The sequence below is a fragment of the Dipodomys merriami genome, unplaced genomic scaffold (assembly GCF_024711535.1).
Source record: "Dipodomys merriami isolate MVZ:Mamm:240054 unplaced genomic scaffold, mDipMer1.0.p SCAF_49, whole genome shotgun sequence".
Lineage (NCBI taxonomy): Eukaryota > Metazoa > Chordata > Mammalia > Rodentia > Heteromyidae > Dipodomys > Dipodomys merriami.
In genome coordinates this window covers 6367624-6388746 of record NW_027206057.1, presented here as the reverse complement: position 1 = coordinate 6388746, position 21123 = coordinate 6367624, and the positions used below count along the sequence as shown (strand labels likewise).

At 36.5% G+C, this 21123-nt stretch overlaps 1 protein-coding gene across 1 annotated transcript in view; it reads right to left on the bottom strand.

Annotated features, from left to right (window-relative positions):
• The window catches only part of Ccdc150 (coiled-coil domain containing 150), a 64204-nt gene that overhangs the window by 22328 nt on the left and 20753 nt on the right, over positions 1-21123 (bottom strand). Inside the window, 8 exon segments of the mRNA XM_069995843.1 lie at positions 2147-2254; positions 6696-6779; positions 10073-10186; positions 15144-15212; positions 16055-16232; positions 16630-16751; positions 17823-17930; positions 19739-19831. Coding sequence (XP_069851944.1) covers positions 2147-2254; positions 6696-6779; positions 10073-10186; positions 15144-15212; positions 16055-16232; positions 16630-16751; positions 17823-17930; positions 19739-19831 — 876 coding nt within the window.

The window sequence follows — 21123 nt, the reverse complement described above, 5'->3', positions numbered from 1 at the left end:
AAATAAATTTATATGTATATATTTTTGAAAGTGTGTTTCTTTGTTTTCAGAACAAAGAGGTCAACTGTTAAGTACGACCTAGAAAAGATACAGGCCTTGCAGCAGGTTTCCTGTGGGAGAACATCGCTGCTGTGTCCTTTACAACTTTGTGACCTCAGCACTCATCCGCGGAGGCAGTTGTTCAGAACTCTCCGAGTATTCCACTCTTGTACCTCGGTTACTAGGGTACATACACACCAAGGTCATAGATACAGGTATTGCACATGCCTGTGCTACAGATTTTTACATGAATCCAAATTACCTATACAGAAAATCTGGAATCACTGAAATGAATAATTTTCTTTCAGTAAGACATTTCTGGGTTAAGCCCTTCACTGAGTGTCTCATATAGTTTGCTTGCTTAACTTTTGTCCCCTCTGTTTGTTGAAATGGTATGTGACTATGAAAGTTTCAGTTCCAACAGCCACCAAGCTGACAAGTAAGCACTTCACAACTAATACCTCTTTCAGGAGAGGTCTGTCTACCTTGTTGGCACTGAGTTCTGAGTCAGCCTCTAATTTGGAAAATAAGGACACTTATTCCTTATATCTACCGAAGCTTTTAAAACTCAAACTCAGAACCACTTCTGCTCTTAAAGCACTGTGTGGTTTTTAAAAAATTTTTGAACAAAAATTTGTATGTACATATATATATATATATATTTTTTTCTTGGTCGTGGGGCCTGAACTCTGGGTCTGGGCACTGTGCCTTAGCTCTACAGTTCAAGGCTAGCACTCTACCACTGGAGCCATAGCATCACTTCTGGCTTTTTCTGCTTATGTGGTGCTCATGCATGCATGGGCCTCATGGGCAAGCACTCTACCACTGAGCCACCTTCCCAGGCCAAATTTATATTTTTATATTAAATGATTTTAATTTTATTCTTATATATTGATTTCTAGACATTATACAGTTTCAAATATGGTTTTCCATGTCAATGGAAATTTTTTTCTGTATGTAGTCTTCTTTATATATATATATATGTATATTTAAATTCTTTTATTATGAAGATTTTCTTTTCCTAGAAATAATGGCCAGGTGATAGTATTCACATTTGTAATCCTAGCTAATTCAGGAGGCTGAGATCTGAGGATTATGATTCAATGCCACCCTGGGAGGAAAATCTACTAGTTACTCATCTCCAATTAACCACCAAAAAGCCAGAAATGGAGCTGTGGCTCCATTTCTAGCCATGACCAAAAACTTCAGGGATACTGCCCCAGTCCTGAGTTTAAGCCCTAGGACTACCCCACCCCCCAACAGTAGAAATAACAAGAAGATTAGATAAATTTGTCTTATTTAAATGAAGACTGTGAATTGAGATTATATACTTTAAGTTATAACTAAATCTGATATAGAAATTACATCACTATAAGAAACATAGAAGCTGGTACCAGTGGCTCACACCTGTAATCCTAGCTACTCAAGAGGCTGAGATTTGAGAATTAGAGTTCAAAGCCAGCCCAGGCAAGGAAAGTCCATGAGACTCTTATCTCCAATTAACCTCCAGAAAACCAGAAGTGGCACTGTGGCTCAAGTGGTAGAGTGCTTGCCTTGAGCTGAAGACTCAGGAACAGTGCCAGGCCCAGAGTTCAAGCCCCACAACTGACAAACAAAAAACAAAAAAAACAAAAACAGAAAACATAGAAAGTATATGGGTATAGTTGTACAAAAGAGTTTGAATTCCAGAAGTCAGCCATCAAAACTGACCAATTAGAAAGGAAATTTAAAAAAAACTAAAGCACTGTGTGCTTTAGTTCCTATAAGTGTTCCCTATAAGTGTTTATTGAAGCAACCTATTTTTGAAAGGTGTATCTTTCTATTCTATAGTAAAATTTGTGACTATTCCTAAATATTTAGTTGAATGTCTGCTTCAGGCATCTTTATTAATTCCTTTACAGCTTAGCAGAACTTTGTACATGGTAAGTTTTAAAACTATGTATTTAAAACTTTGTACATGGTAAGTATTTAAAACTATGCTGAAAGATGCTCATCTCTCCAGGATTATATGGTTAAGGCAGGAAGAAAGGCATTGTGCAATTCTTAAAAACTAAAACAGTAGAGCAGCAATCTTATAGCAATATGCTTTTGTAAACATTAATCACACCTGAGCATATTTGGTCTCTAGAGTCTTATTTAACATGCGAAGATGGTCATTCTGTAAACTGGTTTCAGTAAAACAATGTAGTTGCTCTTCTAGCTGTTTAACTTTTACCTACAGGGAAAACAGAAAATAAAATAAGCCTCATATATGCCGAAGTGTAGAAGGAGATGTCATGAATTTTGTAAAAATTTACTGAGAACACTTGGAAAAACTTGCAAAAAAACCCCTCAATCCTGTTTTTCTAACTTTGCAAAGAACTCAAATCACAGCTAAAAAATTGGCTAGAGCTATGTATGTATGTATGAATGTATTTATTTACTTATTTTGGTACTCAGGCTGGAATCTAGGACCTTGCACCACGTGCTTTACCAGTTGAGTTACACTCCTAGCACTTCTGTGGTTTTGTTTCTGAACAGACATTCTCTTGCTTCCTCCTAGTAGCTGATATAACAGTCACGAACTATTACAACTAACTTAGTGGTGATGCTTTTTTTGGTGGTACTGGAATTTGAATTCAGGGTTCTACATTCATTAAGCAGGTGTTCTACCACTTGTTTCTTGGGCTGGCCTGGACACTAATCCTCATTTATGATTTCTGAGTAGTAGGAATGACAGGTGTTTGCTACTATATTCAGTTCATTTATTGAGATGAGATCTTGCTATGTCCTAGATTGAAGCAATGTCCTGAGCAGCTTAGATTACAGACATACTCTACCAGGTCCAGTCTCCTGTCTCTCTCCATGCACTGTTAGAGGTTGAACTCATGGCCTTGCACTTGTCAGGACACTGTCAGGCAGAGGCTCTACCACCTGAGCCACACCTAACCCACTATTTGGTTTCTGTTGGTTATGAAAAATCCTAATGGACATGATTAATCAATATAAGTGAGATTTAATGGTTGATGCATTTCAATTTCAAATGCTACCTGTTGTTACAAAAAACTTTAAAAAATACAATTAGAATTATTAATGTTAAAGAAGACATTCTTGTGTTTTACTAACAATTAGAAAAGTTGAATAAGCAGAATCTATGTTTGCTGTGTTTTATTTTAAAACTAATGGCTATTATATTTTTTTCTTTAAAGAAAATTATTGTGTGTGACAGACAAAATCATTTATACTCACAAATCTGAATTTCTATGTTTTCTTCTTATCTGTAGAAAACAAGCAATATCACTGAGCCCTATCCCTAAAACAGGAAAACTTTCACTCAAAAAACAAGTGTTTTTATTTTTTAAAAAATACTGGTCTTCCTCCTATGGAATATCCCTGTTGTCACTGTATTTGATTTTGGTACCTTTGGGGAAGGGAAAGGGAAAAACAAAATACTGAAACAAGGACACAGGATGACCCATTGTATCAATGATACAAGACACTATGTTGGAAATGAACTTTACAACTTTCGGGAGGAGGGAGGAGTAGGAGAGAGAAGGGGTAGTAGGAGAAAAACAAAGGAGGGGATAACAATGTTCCCCAAGAAAGGTACTCATAAGCCAGGCACTGGTGGCTCATGCCTCTAATCCTAGCTACTCAGGAGGCTGAGATCTGAGGATCATGGTTCAAAGCCAGCCCAGGCAGGAAAGTCTGTGAGACTCTTATCTCCAATAAACCGCCCAGAAAACTGGAAGTAGTGCTGTGGCTCAAGTGGTAGAGTGCTAGCCTTGAACTGAAGAGCTGAGGGACAGCGCCCAGGCCCAGAGTTCAAGCTCCACGACCAAAAAAAAAAAAAAAAAAGAAAAGAAAAGAAAAAAAAAGAAATGTACTCATTACCTTACTGATGTACCTGTACAGCATCTTTATAAGAAAATAAAATTTTTAAAAATGCTGGGGTTTGAACTGAGGGTCTCTTGATAGGCAGCTACTCTAACACAGGCTAGCCCTCAATTCAAATTTTTAAATTGATAAATGCTCATTTGTTTCTTCTCTCAATGTTTTTTTCTTGTAGCCTAACTGTGACAGGCAAACACATTTTTGGCCATAACTACTGGGCATTTTCAGAAACTGTTAAAATTTGATTACAAATGGTAAATTTATTTGAAAGGCTGCATGAAAACTCATTGTGTCTCAGGAAATCTGGGTTCAATCAGCAGGGTCCTTTTTCCTTTTGTCAGTTTCTGTTACTTCTTTTCTATAATGTACAATATACAATATAAAATACATGCTGCTTCTTTCCAAAGCAGCAGTAAAAATTAATCATGGTTTTCAATACAGATCAGAATTAAAATGATGTTTCATGAAGGGAAGTATTAATTCAACAATTACTCACATTCTAACTTAAACAACTGCTGCTAACCCATAAAACCCATGGGAAAATGGACTGCATTTGAATCTAAAGAGCAGGTTGGTATCTTTTCAAGTAAAGCAAAGTCCTAATTCCAAACTATATCCTCAGATAATCTGCTGTATTCGTCCAGCCTCTAAGTACACAGTAAAAAGAAGTGGAACTCATCAAATGGCATGTGATTATTCATAAAGCAATTTGATTTTTCTATTGAGATTCTCATTTGGTAGATATTCCAAATCAGCAAGGTATGGTGGCTCAAGCCTGGGAATCCTAGCTACCTGGGGGGCAGCCATTGGGATATTGAGGCTCAAGTCTAGCCTGGGCAAAAAGAAACAGTTCATGAAACTCCATCTTGACCAATGGCTGGGCATGGTAGTATTCATTTTTCATCCTAGCAATGAGAGGAAGCACAAATAGGAAGACTGTAGTTCAGGACATCCTAGGCAATAAACCAAGACCCTACCTTGAAAATAACCAACCTACACAAAAGGGGGTTTGTAGAGTGTCTCAATGGGTAGATTGCCTGCCTCGCAAGCTTGAGTTCAAACCTTAGTACTGTTTCCCACCCCACCCTAAGAAATTCTACCTCTGGATATGCAAAATGGGCAAGAACACAGAAGGACAAGTCAGAAGCAAATATTACTGATTTTCAGAGGCCTGGTAGGTACTAGTGATACTAAATGCTATCTATCTCATATCTCCGAGTAGTTTCTTTCTTTCTTTCTTTTTTTTTTTTTTTTTTTTTTGGTCCAGTCGTGGGGCCTGAACTCTGGGCCTGGGCGCTGTCCCTTAGCTCTTCAGCTCAAGGCTAGTGCTCTACCACTTGAGCTATAGCACCACTTCCGGCTTTTTTTCTTATGTGGTGCTGGGGAATCGAACCCAGGGCCTCATGCATGCAAGGCAAGCGCTCTACCACTGAGCCACCTTCCCAGCTCCTCTCCGAGTAGTTTCTATAACTAGCTTATCAGACAGTCTTGAGAATAGCAGTAATTTAGGTCAAGGTCATATCTTCATATTCTTTCACACACAGAACATATACATGCATGCAGCAATGTGTCCATATTCAATGTTATACATAGATAATTATACCTAAATGCACTATTGCTTATAGGGAAGATTAAAAAGTAGATGAGTAGTAGACCAACAGCTTTATCTTTTATTAGTTAGTAACATGCTATTCCACAAGGATGGCTTAAATCTCCTACCTTTCAAGTTACTTGCTGTTTTTGGTTTTCTATGCTATCCAATTCTAAGGTCTATCTCTTGAGCAGATCAGGAGAGGTTAATACTGACCTGTTTGCAAGCCTCTAGTGAGCTTACTTATCAAATCAGCTCCAGAGTCACCAAGTCTAAAAAGATGTTTTTTTCTTATTCAGAGATTCCCTAAATAGCTAGTATGGCCTTGCACTCAAGATTCTCCTGCCTCAGCATCCCAAGTGCTGGGATTATAGACATTGCCACCATGACCAGATTCATCTATTAACTTCTAGGATTCTAACCTATTTGCTTCTAGTCATAGGGATTTTACTCTTTGTATTTTATGTGAAATTTATACAGAAAAAAGAATCTTCTTATTATGGACATTCAAATGCCTAAATTCTAAATTCTGTCTCAGGTTTTCTACTCTGTGCATACCACAGGACAAACAGATAGCAAAAGAACAGTGTCATCACATTCTCCCACATACTATTGTCTGCAAAGATAATTTTCAGTTACTTATTTTTATCTATGTGCTATAAAAATCATTTTTAAAAGTGCATAGCAGCACTACATTCATGCACTGGTCATGTTTAAAATCATTATCACAAAGCTTCAAAAAGTAACAGATGCCAGGCGCCAGTGGCTCATGCCTGTAATCCTAGCTATTCAGGAGGTTGAGATATGAGGATGACAGTTCAGAGTCAGACTGGGCAGGAAAGCCCGTGAAACCCTTATCTCCAATAAACCATCAGAAAACTGGAAGTGGTGTTGTGGCTCAAGTGGTAGAGCACTAGCCTTGAGATGAATTGCTGAGGGACAGCACCAAGGCCCAGAGTTCAAGCCCCACGACTTACAAAAACAAAACAAAACAGAGTAACAGAGTGTTTTCTGGTTTCACAGATTTAAGGTTCAGCATTGTATTATTGGTGTGCCACTTGGATATTAGGGGAATGATAAGCTATAGAATTAGTAATGACAGAGCTAGGTCTTTTTAAAATCTAACAATATTTAATTAATAACTAATACTTTCAAATGAGACACAATAAAATTATGAAGATAAATCTCATACCTGGAGTTTTCCTTTTTCATAGGCCAGTTTATTTTTACTCTCAGTAATTGTTCCCAAGATCTTTTCTACTTTCCGCTGGGCAAGCTGATAAAGGGAACACAGATATCTTCTTGGTAGAGGAAAGAATAACTATTTCCTCTAAAATAAGTATTACTATCTCTATTATTTTTTAGCAATAAGTCGAGTGATAGTTTGGGTCTGGAATGTTCCCCAAAGGTTCATGAGTTAAAGGCCACTGGACAATAATGGGAGGTAGTGGAGCCTTTAGGAAATTGGATCTAGTGGAGGGAAGTTAAGTCCTTTGGAGGGGATATTAGGGTCCCAGTCCCTTCCCTTTCTTTTTTTGCTTCCCAGCTACCATGACGTGAGTAGCTCCTCTGCCACATACAAATTACCTTGCCATAGGCCCCAAAGCAACGGTGAAAGTAACCAGACTGAAATCTCCAAAACTGCAAGCCAAAATAAATCTTTCTCCCTTTAAGTTGATTACATCAGGTATTTTATTACAGTAATGGAAAGCTAACACAAAGAGTAAGCACAAAAGGCTTTCCAAAAGGTACTTTTTTGCAGATCTGTGAATCCAGTCTAGTATCTTGCACATGGTAGGCAAGTGCTCTATCCACCAAACTACACCTAAAATCTAAAATTGTTTGAGCTTACCAGCTAGTAGGAACTATCAAAAAAAATCCAGTGTGATATTGGAATCCTATATTTTATAAGCAGAATATCAGCCGGAGATTTTATTCAGAACATGACATGCGGCAAAGCCTTTGAGGAACAATACATTGAATTTATTGTTTAACTTCAAGTCATTAAAACTCAATTGCATGGGAATTATATTTTTGTTTGGTGCTATTTGGAAGTATATGTTTAAAACCCCTAAAAATAAGTGGGGAATACACATCATACAAGGGGAAATAGTCATTCAACTTGAGCTCATAATAGGAACCTTTCTACCTCTGCATCTTTCTTTCTGAGGTTCTTTGCATTGTTGCCTGTGGTAGTGGACTTAAAACATATCCACACTATAACTAAAATTAAAACACTAAACCTAAAAATTAGGAAATGTAAAAGAGAAAAAATAATTTTTATTCATGTGAACCTAATGCTAGCTTTTGTGAAAAGTAGGTGGCATTCAATATGGCAATACTTTCAGCCTGGCAAGATAAACTTGACCCTCATTTGCCTCATTCATTAAAATGCGTTTTAAAGCATTAAATGAGCCAGTGGCTCATGCCTGTAATCCTAGCTACTCAGGAGGCTGAGATCTGAGGATCGTGATTCAAAGCCAGCCTAATCAGGAAAGGCTGTGGAACTCTTTATCTCCATAAACTACCAGAAAACCGGAAGTGGTGCTGTGGCTCATGTGGTAGAGCTCTAGCCTGAACTGAAGAGCTGAGGGACAGCACTTAGGCCCAGAGTTCAAACCCGCCCATTATCGGAAAAAAATTATTATTAAGTATTAGATAAGAGAGAGTGGAAGAAGGGTATTTGCTGTTCTTACATTATTTAGAGTGAAGGCAGAAGCAATAAATGGCTCAATTTCTAATCATTGTGGTAATTATTCTGATCCTGATATGTACAGTAGGCTATGGAAACCCCACAGACAGGGAAGATCCCAAAATGCTGCAGGTCATGAGAGGTGAAGAACCTACTCAGATCATGGAGCAAATGGAGGTAGAAGCTGAAACCAGGTCTATATAAATTCAAGTCTATGGGCACTTTCTCAAACATATATCTACAAAAATCAATGATGGATAATACTAGAAGATACCACCTTGTTCCTTATTAAGAATTTCAAGTTTTAACTTTCAAAGAACAAAAATGAATGGTCAGCATTGATTGACAATAGGTTTAAGGATACTGCAAAACTAAAAAATCAATCTTGACATCTTACTTGACATCAGACTCATTCCAGCCTGGCTTGGTCAGATAAGCTTCTAGGTGGAGACAGAACTGCAAACCAAAGTTGAGGGGAGTTATAAGCAGATTTTAAGAGATCTGATGAGCAGGTTAGAATCAACTTTGACTAAAAATCACTGTCAAGACCTGTCAAAGTCACTGGTAGGATAAAATCATAGGTCTGCTCACTGACAGTTGGTTCAGAAAAGGCCTAGGGAGACAGAAATGGGGTCTTCCAGAGGCATCAGAATGAAACTATTAGATAAATTCAGCTGAAGCTTAGCCTATAATCAAAGAACAAAGCTGTATCTTTAACCTTGAGATAAGGGAGTGTTGGTCTGAAATCATAGCAGGACTTACAGCTAACTGATTCTGTCACACAAGCAGTGCTTACAAATCTCCTCTCTCCAGAACAGTCCAGATACTAAGACCTTAACACATTAGATGTCTGCTACATGCTTTATATGCATTAACTTATTTGATCCTAAACAGGTTCTAATAATTATATTATCATCCTCATTTTGACAAATTAAGAAACTGAAGCTCTGAGAGATTAAAGATCATACCAAATTCAACCAAAATTGAAGCCTAGGAAATATCATTCAAAAGCTGTGAAAATGTAAGATTTAGATTTAGTCTTTGTAATTCTTCAGTTAGTTTAATTAACAGTTTACTACAGGGTTTGAAAGTTTAATCAACAGTTTACCACAGGATTTGAAAGAATTTAGCTTAGATTAAGAAAGGAACATCAAGGGCCTCCCATGAAATTTTCAAAACTTATTCTCTTGTTATAAAACAATAATTCTTTTTCAAGTACTGCAACAAAAACACAGAAAAATCATTCGTTTCCTAAAACAATGATCATTTCTTTCAATTCCCTTCACTTGGACGTTTTTAGTTCTAATATTTATTTGTAATGCATGTCACATAGCTTTTAAAAATCTGACATTAATGATAGTCCAATGAGAGAACTAATTTCTTCTTTTATAATTTATGGAAGAGGAAATATTTTAGAACATTGGATATGTTTGTATGGAGTCACTTTGTAGCTAGTTTCTTTCTTTCTTTGGTCAGTTGTGGGGCTTGAATTCAGGGCCTGGGCCTGAGCCTCTTAGTGTTGAAGGTTAGTGCTCTACCATTTGAGCCACAGTACCAATTCTGGTTTATGAGTGTCTTCTTAGAGATAAGAGTCTCATGGGGACTTTTCTGCCCAGGCTGGCTTTGAACTGCAATCCTCAGATCTCAGCTTCCTGAGTAGCTTACAGGCATGAGCCACCAGCGCTGGGCCTTGTAATTAGTTTCTTAAATAATCTATTGTTCAAATTTTTGCAAGGATCTGTGCTATATTTATCCTGAGTAATTTGGGACTTATGATACACAAAGAAAACCTATCTCCTGACTTCTGATACAGGTTTCTATTTTTTCAAGCTCATTAATCATTACTTCCAACTTTAGACTGACCTTTTTATACCCACCCCATGGTAATCAGAAGTGGCTTGTTGAAATTCAAGGGAAGCCACTTGATCTGCCAGATACTTATTTTCTTCCACAAGAATATGCAGGTTTTGGTTTAATGCATTTAAATCTACCTTTTAAAAACAAAAAGAGAAAAGAAACTGTGAGATCCAAAAATGTGATTTATAAAATGAAAATTGTACAGTGGAAGGTAGCTCATGCAAAAGTTCTGCCTGTAAATGTAGGCATTTACAGATAGTTCTATGCTGCTCTAAATGATTTATTTTTATTTTCCATTTTTCAGCTAGTCTTGTCTTTAGCAGGAGGGTTATAGCAAATAGTACAGTTCACCTTTATTAACAATTGAAGTCTTTCTGGTACTTGATATTTGCTTTAATTCAATATAGAAATTATCTTTCAATTTATGACACAGCAATAGTCTCCACAGGTAAAATAATGTAGTTGAACTCTATCCCATACCATATACAAACTTAACTAAAATTCAAAGACCTATAGTTTTTATGTAAACCTACACATTTTTAAGAAAAAAATTAGGTATTAATAGGAATTAACTGTATGACCTTGGGTTAGGCAATAGTTTCTCAATAGAATCGGCAACCAGAGATAAAACAGATAAGTAGATTTAAAATTTTTAAAGTTTTATGAATGAAGGGATGGGGCCTGATCTCTGGGCCTGGGCGCTGTCCCTCAGCTCTTCAGCTCAAGTCTAGTGCTCTACCACTTGAGCTACAGCCCCACTTCCGGGTTTTTTCTTATGTGGTGCTGAGGAATCGAACCCAGGGCCTTGAGCATGCAAGGCAAATGCTCTACTACTGAGACACCTTCCTAGCCCTCTTCTACCTCTATAATAAAAAGATAATCCCTTTTAAAATGGGCAAAATATCTGAATAGACATTTCTCAAAAGAGAATATACAAATGATCATTAAGCATATAAAATGTTTAACATCATTAGACAAAGATACAACAAAAAAATACTCTTGGCAATATCACTAATGAACATAGTGATAGAAATTTACAATAAAATACTACCAAGAAAAAAGCCAAAAGCAAATAAAAAAGATAATGATCATGTAGAATTCATCTTAGTGATACAAGGATGGTTCAACATACACAAATCAATATGTGACATAACGCATCAACTTGAATGAAGGACAAAAAACTCTATGATTGTCTCAATAGATGCAGAAAAGCATCTATTGATAAGATTCAATATCTCTTTGCAAAAAACAGATCTCAAGAAATTAGATGTAGAAAGAATATAACTCAAGCAAGTACATATACAGCCTATTGTGAATTGCAGCAATATTCCCCATAGCCAAGATATAGAATCAGTCCAGATCATCACTCATTGATGGATGAGTGATCAAGAATATGTGGCATGTTATACACAATGGAATTTTATTCATCCACTAGAAAAATGATATTGTATCATTTATAAGGAAAAAACTAGAAAAATTATATTCAGCCAGACATAGAGAAACAAAGGTTGTATGATTTTGCTCATTTGTGGTAGATAGAATGTGCCTATAAATCCATAAGTAAATACATTGGGTGATATACAAATGGTTACAAATGAATTAACTGAAGTATAATGGATTCTATGGAAAGCTCAAATGGTGTAATTTTTTTTTAGAACAACCAAGTCAAAGCCCGCAAAAATCAGCACCAGCAAATAGGTACATGGAGCCAAGAGGAATGGGAATATATGAAGAGGGTTGGGGGAGAATGCAGTCAAGAAATCAGGGTAGCCATGCCTGTAATCTTAGCTACTCAGGAGACAGATCTGAGGATCATTGCTCAAAGCCAGCCAGGGCAGGAAAGTCTGTGAGACTTTTATCTCCAGTTAACATGAGAAAACTGGAACTGGCGCTGTGGCTCAAGTGGTAGAGCTCTTGGCTTGAGCTGAAGAGCTGAGGGACAGTGCCCAGGCCGAGTTCAAGCCCCACAACTGACCCCCCCCCCACCCGCAAAAAAAAAAAATCATGGTCTATAGCACAAAATTAAGAAAAGTGAGGGAAGGGGTAGATCAAAGGAGGTAAGAATGTTGAAGAGGATGATACTGATCAAGATGTATTTTACTCATAAACTGCATTGTTAAATGATACCTCCTTTGTACAACTACTTAAAAATAATAAAAATGGGATTACAGTTACAAACATAAGGTAATGAGTTGAACATTGTTACCATCTCCCTTGTTTTTTCCCACTTCCCCTTTTCCCATCCTCGATTCCTCCCCCCAAGTTGAAAAGTTCATTTCCAAGATAGTGTCTTATGAGTATCACTGTTGCATTGGTTCACCCTTGACCTTTGTATCACCATTTTGTTGTTCCTCTTCCCTTCCCTAAATCAGATAAATATATATAGAAGACACAGGGTACTAAAATCAAAACAGTGACAACAGGGAATAAACCAAAGGAAAAAAAAAGAAAAAGAAATAACTTCACACAGTACTTACAACAAAGAAAAAAACCCTTGTTCCATATCTTGGAGTTGATTTTCATATGTACATAGCTATTGAGCTATTGTCATCATTCTTATTTAAAATAGTATAGGAAGTCAGTAAGAAATTAGGCAAGAGAAAGAAAGGTCACTCAAACTGAAAAGAAAAAAGTTATCCATGTTTTTAATGTAGAAAAACCTAAGTCATCAAAAAGCTGTTAGAACTGATGGATAAATCTAGTATAGTTGCAGAATACAAAATGAATATAAAAAGTACCACTTTTATACATAAATGATAAACTTCATAAAAAAGAAATCAAGAAAGAATAGCTGCAAGAAACAATTAGGGATAAATTTAAGGATGCAAAAGAGCTCTTCGATGAAAATTAGAAAATACTGCTGATTTCTAAAAGACACAAAAATATAGAAAGATGTCCCATGTTCATGAATTGGAGGAATTAATATTGCTAAAAAAAAGAACGTTAAAGCCAAAGTAATATATAGAATCAATAAAATCCTCACTAAAATGCCAATGACTTTCCCTATAGAAACTGCAAAAATAATTCATATGGAATCCCAAAAGCTTTAAAATAGTCAAGCAACCTAAGAGAAAGAAAGAAAAAAAGAAGAAGCTGGGGGCATCATGATACCTGACTTTAAAACATATCCAGAAATCACTGTCCATATTAATTTTTGACAAGGCATCAAAAACAAACAGCAGAGAAAGGACAGTATCATCAATAAATGGTCTTGGCAAATAGAATCTACATAAGCAAAAAGAGTGAGGCTGGATCTTTGCCTCTTACCATTGTAAAAATCCAATCAAAACAGACCAGAGACTTAAAATGTAAAATCTGAAACGGCAAAAGTATTGCAAAAAAATCCCAAACAAATGGGAATCACTTCAAGAGAAGCATTTATTTTGGATAGGACCCCAAAGACACAGGAAATATATAAAAATAGGCAAATGGTATTATATCTGTTCAGCAAGGGAAATAAAATTCAGAAAGCTTATAGCTTATCTATCTATCTATGTACTAGCTAGCTATATGACTCCAAGAAGGATGAATCATTATACCAAAGAGATAAATTCTGTGTGTGTATATGTGTATGTGTTTGTGCAGTCTGAGAGTTTGAACTCAGGGCCTAGGTGCTATCCCTGAGCTTTTTAGCTCAAGGCTAGTGCTCTACCACTTGAATCACAGCTTTCTTGTATTTTTTGGGGGGGGGGGATAGTTTATTGGAGATAAGAGTCTCACAGACTTTCCTTCCTGGGCTGACTTTGAACTGTGATCTTCAGATCTCAACCTCTGGGTTGCTAGGATCACAGGTGGAAGTCATTGCTACCCAGCTGACATTCCATATTTATTATAGCACTATCCACAGTAGCCAAGAAACAAAATAATCTACGTATCCATCAAATGATAAATGGATAAAGAAAACATGTATCCAGTGGAATATTATTCAAGATCAAAGTGAATAAACCTATCATTCACAGCAGCATGAATGGAACTGGAAAGTCATATTGTTAAAGTGAAAGAAACTAGACACAGAAAAGACAAAGACTACATATTCTCACTCATTTGTGGAAACTGTCACTCTCATAGAAGAATGAAATGGATTCACAGTCACTACAACCTGGGAGAGGAAAAAGGGAGAAAGAAGAGAAAGAAGTTAAATAAGAGACACCAAAACACAGCTATAGAGGAGGAATGAGTTTTGATTTTCTAAAGCATGTGTAGGGTAACTATAGGTTAAAATAATCTAATGATTTATTTCAAAATGTCTAGAGATTTTCAACACAAGAGAATGATTAATATTTTAGATTCCAAGCTCGGGCCTATTAATCTAGCTACTCAGGAGACACATCTAGAAGATCATGGTTCAAGTCTAGTCTGGGCAGAAAAAATGTGTTAGGCTCCATCTCCAAAATAACCAGCAAAAAGCCAGACTAGAGGTGTGGCTAAAGTGCTTTGGACATCAGTGAAGCAAGAAAGCCAAGCAAGCACAAGGCTCTGAGTTTAAACTCTTGCCCACCACCAAAAAAACAAACAAACCAATGTTGAATATTTAAAGAGATGGCGTGCTTAATAACGTATTTAATCTTTATACACTGTACTCTTATTTAATCATTTTGCACTATATACATGTATTAAATTACAAAAATGTAACCCATAAAATGTACAAATATTATGTTCCAGTTAATGAAAAAAATGTTTCAAAAGAAAAGGATACCTTGAAGGCAAAGTGGCAACTTCCTATAGGTATTAAGGAAACTGAGTTAACCATTTTTGAAGAGAACAGCAGTGTCAGCCATCCTCTCTTTGCCTTTTCCAGATGCATGAGCTCAGTCTCAGAGGACTTCCTGGCTAAACTGCTTAGTGAACACTAGGGCCAGAAGCTGGGATGACTCACTGGCAAACCCTGAATACTCAACAAGTAAAGGCCGTACTTGCTGCTGCAGTGAAGGGATGCTCTGAGAAGTCAGCTTCATAGCTCCTTTCCTTCCCTGCACATCGTGGTAGTGAACAGAATTTTGCATTTTCTCGTTAACATAAACTGATACAGTAGGCAGCAATCCAAGGAGAAACAAAACACAGTGAAATATTGAGAAATAAAATGTAGAATACCTTGTTGTTAGCTAATTCCTTTTCCAAATTGTATTTTTCTTGTGCTGTTTCTTTTTCTGTTTTATTAATCTGCCCAGGGGAGGGAGAAAAATGGGTCAGTTTTACAGTGGCTGACAGGCTATACTCTAGCACATACATCCTACATGTCAATACCTACACTGCAGAGATAGCAAATCCTCTCAGAAAAGGGGCCAAGCAGGAGTTTCTGAGGCAGAGCAGACTTCACAAATAGCCCTGCAATTAGAAAGACACGTCTGCATGTCAGGCTCTGCTGGTTCCCTCCTGACTAGGCAGATGGGGCTGTTCCCCCTTAACCTCCACTGTCCCATAATATTTCAGGGGAAATAAATTTAAATGTACTGAGCACTGGTGATTCACGCCTGTAAACCTACTCAGGAGGCTGAGATCTGAGGACTGAAGTTTGAAGCCAGCCTGGACAGCAAAGTTTGGAAAAACTCTTAGCTACAATTAACCAGCTGGAAGTGGAGCTGTGGCTCAAATGGTAGAGGTTCCACCTTTGAGTAAAAAAGCTAAGGGACAGAGCCTATATCCCAGTTCAAGCCCCAGAATAAACTTTCTCTCCTCTCTCTCTCTCTCTCTCTCTCTCTCTCTCTCTCTCTCTCTCTCTCTCTCTCTCTCTCTCTCTCTCTCTCTTTGATCCTTGACCCCTCAACTAGCAGAAGGATGTGTGTATTATTGGGTAGCATATTCACAAATGCTGTAGAAGGATATTCTGTAGAGGCTGGCATAGACCTTTTCACATATTGAAGCTACCTAGAAATTTCTTGATGGGGTAACTCAGACAAACTACATCTGGATTTTATTTCTCTATTCTTTAATCTTTGAATATAATCTTAAAACATAACCATCACATCATCATCAGAAGGTAGTGTAAATCTGCTTCTACCTACCTCTCTCTGAAATCTTTCCTTATCCTCTAGCAGAGACTTCTTCTCTTGCATTGATGCTTCAAGTTCGCTTCGCAGTCTGGCAATTGTTGATTCTAGAAGCTCTTTCTGAGTATTTGCCCTTTTCTCAGCATCCCGTGCTTTCTGGATGCACTGGTTATGCTCAAGGATTAAATGGTCCCTGCAGGAATAGAACAAGGACACATGACAAACAGATGAGAAGTGACTGAAAGTCCTTATGGAATATAATTTTTGCCTAAGAGTGGTTAGGAAAATGTTCCTTGAGGTAAAACCTTTATCTTTGTGTCTGTCCCTGCAAATGCAGAATTAAATATTAAGTTGAAAAATACAAGTACAACTAGACACTATGCTGGAAGTTAACTATACAAGTTGATGGGGGAGTAGGAGGAGGAAAACTGGGAGAAAACATGGGAGAGGGTGACACTATTCAAAAAGAAATTTACTCATTACCTGACTTATGAAACTGTATCCCCTCTGTATATCACCTTTATAATAAAATTTTTAAAAATAAGTGCAAGAACAAAAGATGCACAGGAATTGTCCCACAGTAAACTTACAGATGTGTCTGGAGTTGGGCTTTCTCATTTAGAACAGTCTGCAGTTCACTTGTGATGCTGGCATGGGCTGCATCCCGCAGTAAGTTCTGTTCTTGAAATGTCTGTGCCATGTTCTGCTCTACCTGAGTGTGAGGGTTGATGAGAACTGATAAGACATTTGATAGGCTAACAAGATAACAAAATACAAGTGTTTTTTCCATAGATAATGTCCCTTAAAAAAAACTTATTTTGCCCAGCACTGGTAGCTCATGCCTGTAATCCTTGCTACTTAGGAGGTTGAGATCTGAAGATTGTGGTTCGAAGCCAGCCCAGGCAGAAAAGTCCCCATGAGACTTTTATCTCCAATTAAAAACTCAAAAACCAAAGTGGTAGAGCTGTAGCCTTGTAAAAGAGCTCAAGGACAGCACCCAGATCCTAGATATTGTCTTAGACTATATTCAGATACTGTTGCAGTAGTAAAACTGTAACTGTTTCACACAATTTACTTTCTCTGCCTCACCATTTTGGAGCCATTAAAACAGAACATTTTATATATACCCATTTCTACTATAATTCACAAAGTTTCTGCAAACCCTGCATTGAGAATAACCTTTGTAAATACATTTTAGTTAACTTCTCTAAACTTTATTGTATAATCAGTAACCTTTCATGGAGCAGATGATAAGAAAATGTAGAATCCTAGGTAAATGCTAACACACACATGGTACATGAACACACACAGAGGAGCTATTATTATGATAATCTGTTTAGTGCTGATGTAACAAAACTTGAAAAGAAAAAATTCTCCTTTCTAGTCAGGACAATCAAGCTCCTATATGAAAGTTTTAATATAAATAGAATTTCAAATAGTTGGAGATAAAGTGCTTTCTTAAGAGATTGGAGTAAGCAAATTTCAAAGTAGAGGAAAATATACATACTTTAGAGTCAGCTGTAAGTAGACTCTAAATATAACAATGGGAGAGGTAATTACTTTCCTAAAGTAATGATATTTGAGAAAAGGCATTAAAATACAATAAATGTAAGGCCAAATCACTCCTCTGATGTGAAGGTGAAAGATTACCAAGAAATAACTCAGTGAAACTTTGGGATTCATTGGTAAAACATTTTACTAATCCAGTTGGCCATGTACATTTTCTCAGTCAGGCTGGCTTCACATTGCCTCTGTCAGAAGTTCACTAGCATCAGGTGAATACCTGTATAATAGCTTGATGGTCAGCAGTAACCCTGGCATTTTCCATCTTTACAGACTGAAGTATGCTGCTCAGCTCTAAACATTTTCTACTCAGTTGGTCATTCAAAACCTGAGACAACAAATATATATTTATCAAGTCAAAAGTCTTTGGGAATTATTTATGTATCATTATTTTATGCCCATAATTTAGTTAATTTATCCCCAATTAATATTTTACAAAATACCTTCAAATGTTTGAAACAAGATTTATTGATTTAGTGGAGTAATTGAGGCTTATGGATTTCTACTGACCTGGTTTGTCACAATTCTGAACCCAAATCATTTAGGTCCAAGACCTGTGTTGGATGGAATATTCTGTATAGGTGCCTAGTTAATATTGCAGAAAGTGATTTCCATAGAAAACTGGGAGAAAACATGGGAGAGGGTGACACTATTCAAAAAGAAATTTACTCATTACCTGACTTATGAAACTGTATCCCCTCTGTATATCACCTTTATAATAAAATTTTTAAAAATAAGTGCAAGAACAGAAATATTTGCCTTCAGAAATATTTGGCTGATAACAGAAAAAAACCCAAGTTGTTCCACCACCAATGATAATATTTATAAAAGCAAAGTATAGATAAGTTTACCATCATACTATTAATCCTTCAGAATGAGTAATAACCTTTGTGCTACAAATCTGTCATTTAGTAACTTTTGATATTCTGGAATTTGCTTCTTTTGAAAAATATTCACCTTAGTAATTGTTTTTGCATGGTACATTTGTCAAGCAGCTTATGTTTTAATAAACAAGTTTTTCAAGAATAAAGACACATCACTCTAAAGGAACAACAAAAAAAATAATGAGAAGGAAAATGAATAATCTGGTAAGTCTATAAGTGTGATAGAATAGCTATGAACACATTCAGGGTTTTGGGGGAGTCAGATTATTGAACTCAAAGTCCCAACTCTGCCACTTGTTAGCTATAAAACCTTTGTGTATATCAGTTCTATTATCTTTTAAATGAAAACAATGGTGTCTATTCCATAGTACAATTACAAAGATTACAATTTGTTAGTAATTGGAAGTGCTTAAAATTATGCCTAGAATGTGGAATGGGTTCAGTAAAAATGTCAACTATTAGAATAGGTAGAGTGGTAAGAGTCATAGTTATCATTTTATAATAGGAGACACTTATTGTTGCATTTTATTTATTATAAACAAGGCACAGAAACACCATAATCCTAATGTAATTAAATTGTAGAAACAGAGAAGTTATTTTTAGTAATAAACTCTATCTCACTGAACTCTCTGATAATTAATTTGTCTGCCTGCATATTTGGTGAATTTTTTCAATACTTATCCATATATTAATATAAAGTATCAATTAAGTTGACAGGACCATGGTTAAATCTAAAGACAATGGTTATATCCACCTCCAAAATGTAGCAACCATTAAGTTCCTACTGTACTATTTGCTGCTAACGATATAAAATATAAGACAAGAGACTTTGCCATTGAATGGCCAAAGTTCATGGTGAAAGGTAGTGATTTATATATTCAATTACTACACAAGAAAGCAAACAAAGGCAAAGTATAACCAGGTATGCAATTTAGTGACAATTCTTGTACACTACTGTATCACAGGAATTGGGAGAATGATCAGAACTGTGCTTAATTTATAATACTGCTTCAGAGGTAAAGAAGATCTTATGGAAATAAAAACTGAAGTATCAGAGATGAACTTGTATAATCAGGATTTACCTTGATTCTTTTTTAAAAACTAAACAATAGGAATTTATTTTTCTCAATGCTGGATACCAGTTGTATCAGATCAAGGTGTTGGGGGGTTGGGCTTCTCCTGTGCCCTTTCTATACCTTGATTCTTTAATTGAACAAAATTAAATAGTATCTAAAAACCAGTGAAGATTTACCTGTGTTTTTTCTGATACTTCACGAAGTATAATTATTTCAGACCTCAAATATGCATTTTCCTCATTTTTGTTTTTGAGAGATATTTGTACTTCCTGTTGGAGAAAATGTAATTACTTTCTTTTCCACAGGTACAAGGTATTATATGTATCTTTATGAAAATATCTGCTAAGTATCTAGCCAATGCCAGTTCAAGGTCCAATATAAATGTGCATATGTGTGTGTTTATAGGTCTTATAAAGAATTTGTTAAGATTTTAGTATCTTCAGCTCCTAAACTACTGTTTCTAAATTATCAAAACTGTTTATACCTAAGCACTAGTAGCTCACAGGTATAATCCTAGCTACTCAGGAGGCTGAGATCTAAGATCATAGTTCAAAGCCAGCTCAGGCAGACAAATCTGAGACTCTTATCTCCAATTAAACAGAAAAAGTCAGAAATAGAGGTGTGGCTCAAGTGGAAGAGCACCAGCTGTGAGCAAAAGAGTCAGTGAGAGTATGAGGCCCTGAATTCAAACCCCAGTTCCAGCAAAAATAAAACAAAAGTCTGTTTATACAAATCTGAGGATGTGGAAACAACAGACTCTCATTCATTCCTGGTAGGAATGCAAAACTGGGAGGCAGGTTCCTAATTTCTTACAGAAATCATCACACGACCTGGCAATCAGGCAATCAGGCTCCTTGGCATTTACCCAAGGGAGCCAAATATTTTTATTTAAAAATCTTTGTATGCAAATAGATCATCCAGACAATGAGTTGGATATTATTCAGCACTAAAATAAACTATAAAGAAAATTTTAAATGTTTATTCAACTAAAGAAGTCTAAAAATTGTCACATGTACTATATGATTGTGACCATATGACATTCTGGAAAAGACAGATCTACAGAGACAGTTACCAGGGGTTGGGATGGAGAGATGAATAGCTAGAGCAAACAGGTTTTGAGGGGAAGCAGTATTATTCGGTAGGATACTACTACAGTGGACTTGTCATTATTTGTTTATCCAAATCCAAAGAATGTGCGACTCCAGAGGGATCCTTAATGTAAATGATAAGACTTTGAATGATAATGATCGGCGAATGTATTCACTCGTTGCAGTACTGTTCCATTCACGGGGGAATGCTGATAACCAGAGAGGCTATGCATGTATAGGGACAGGGACCATATAAGAAATGTCTGTACCTTCTACTCAATTTTGCTAGAAGCCTAAATCTTCTCTATTAAATCTGCTATATCTGGTCTATTATAAAAAAAAACTTATAAGCCAGGAAACAGTGGCTCACACCTACAAGTCTAGCTATTCTGGAGGCTGGGATCTGAGGATTGCCATTCAAAGCCAGCCCAGGCAGGAAAGTCTGTGAGACTCTTATCTTCAATTAACTACCA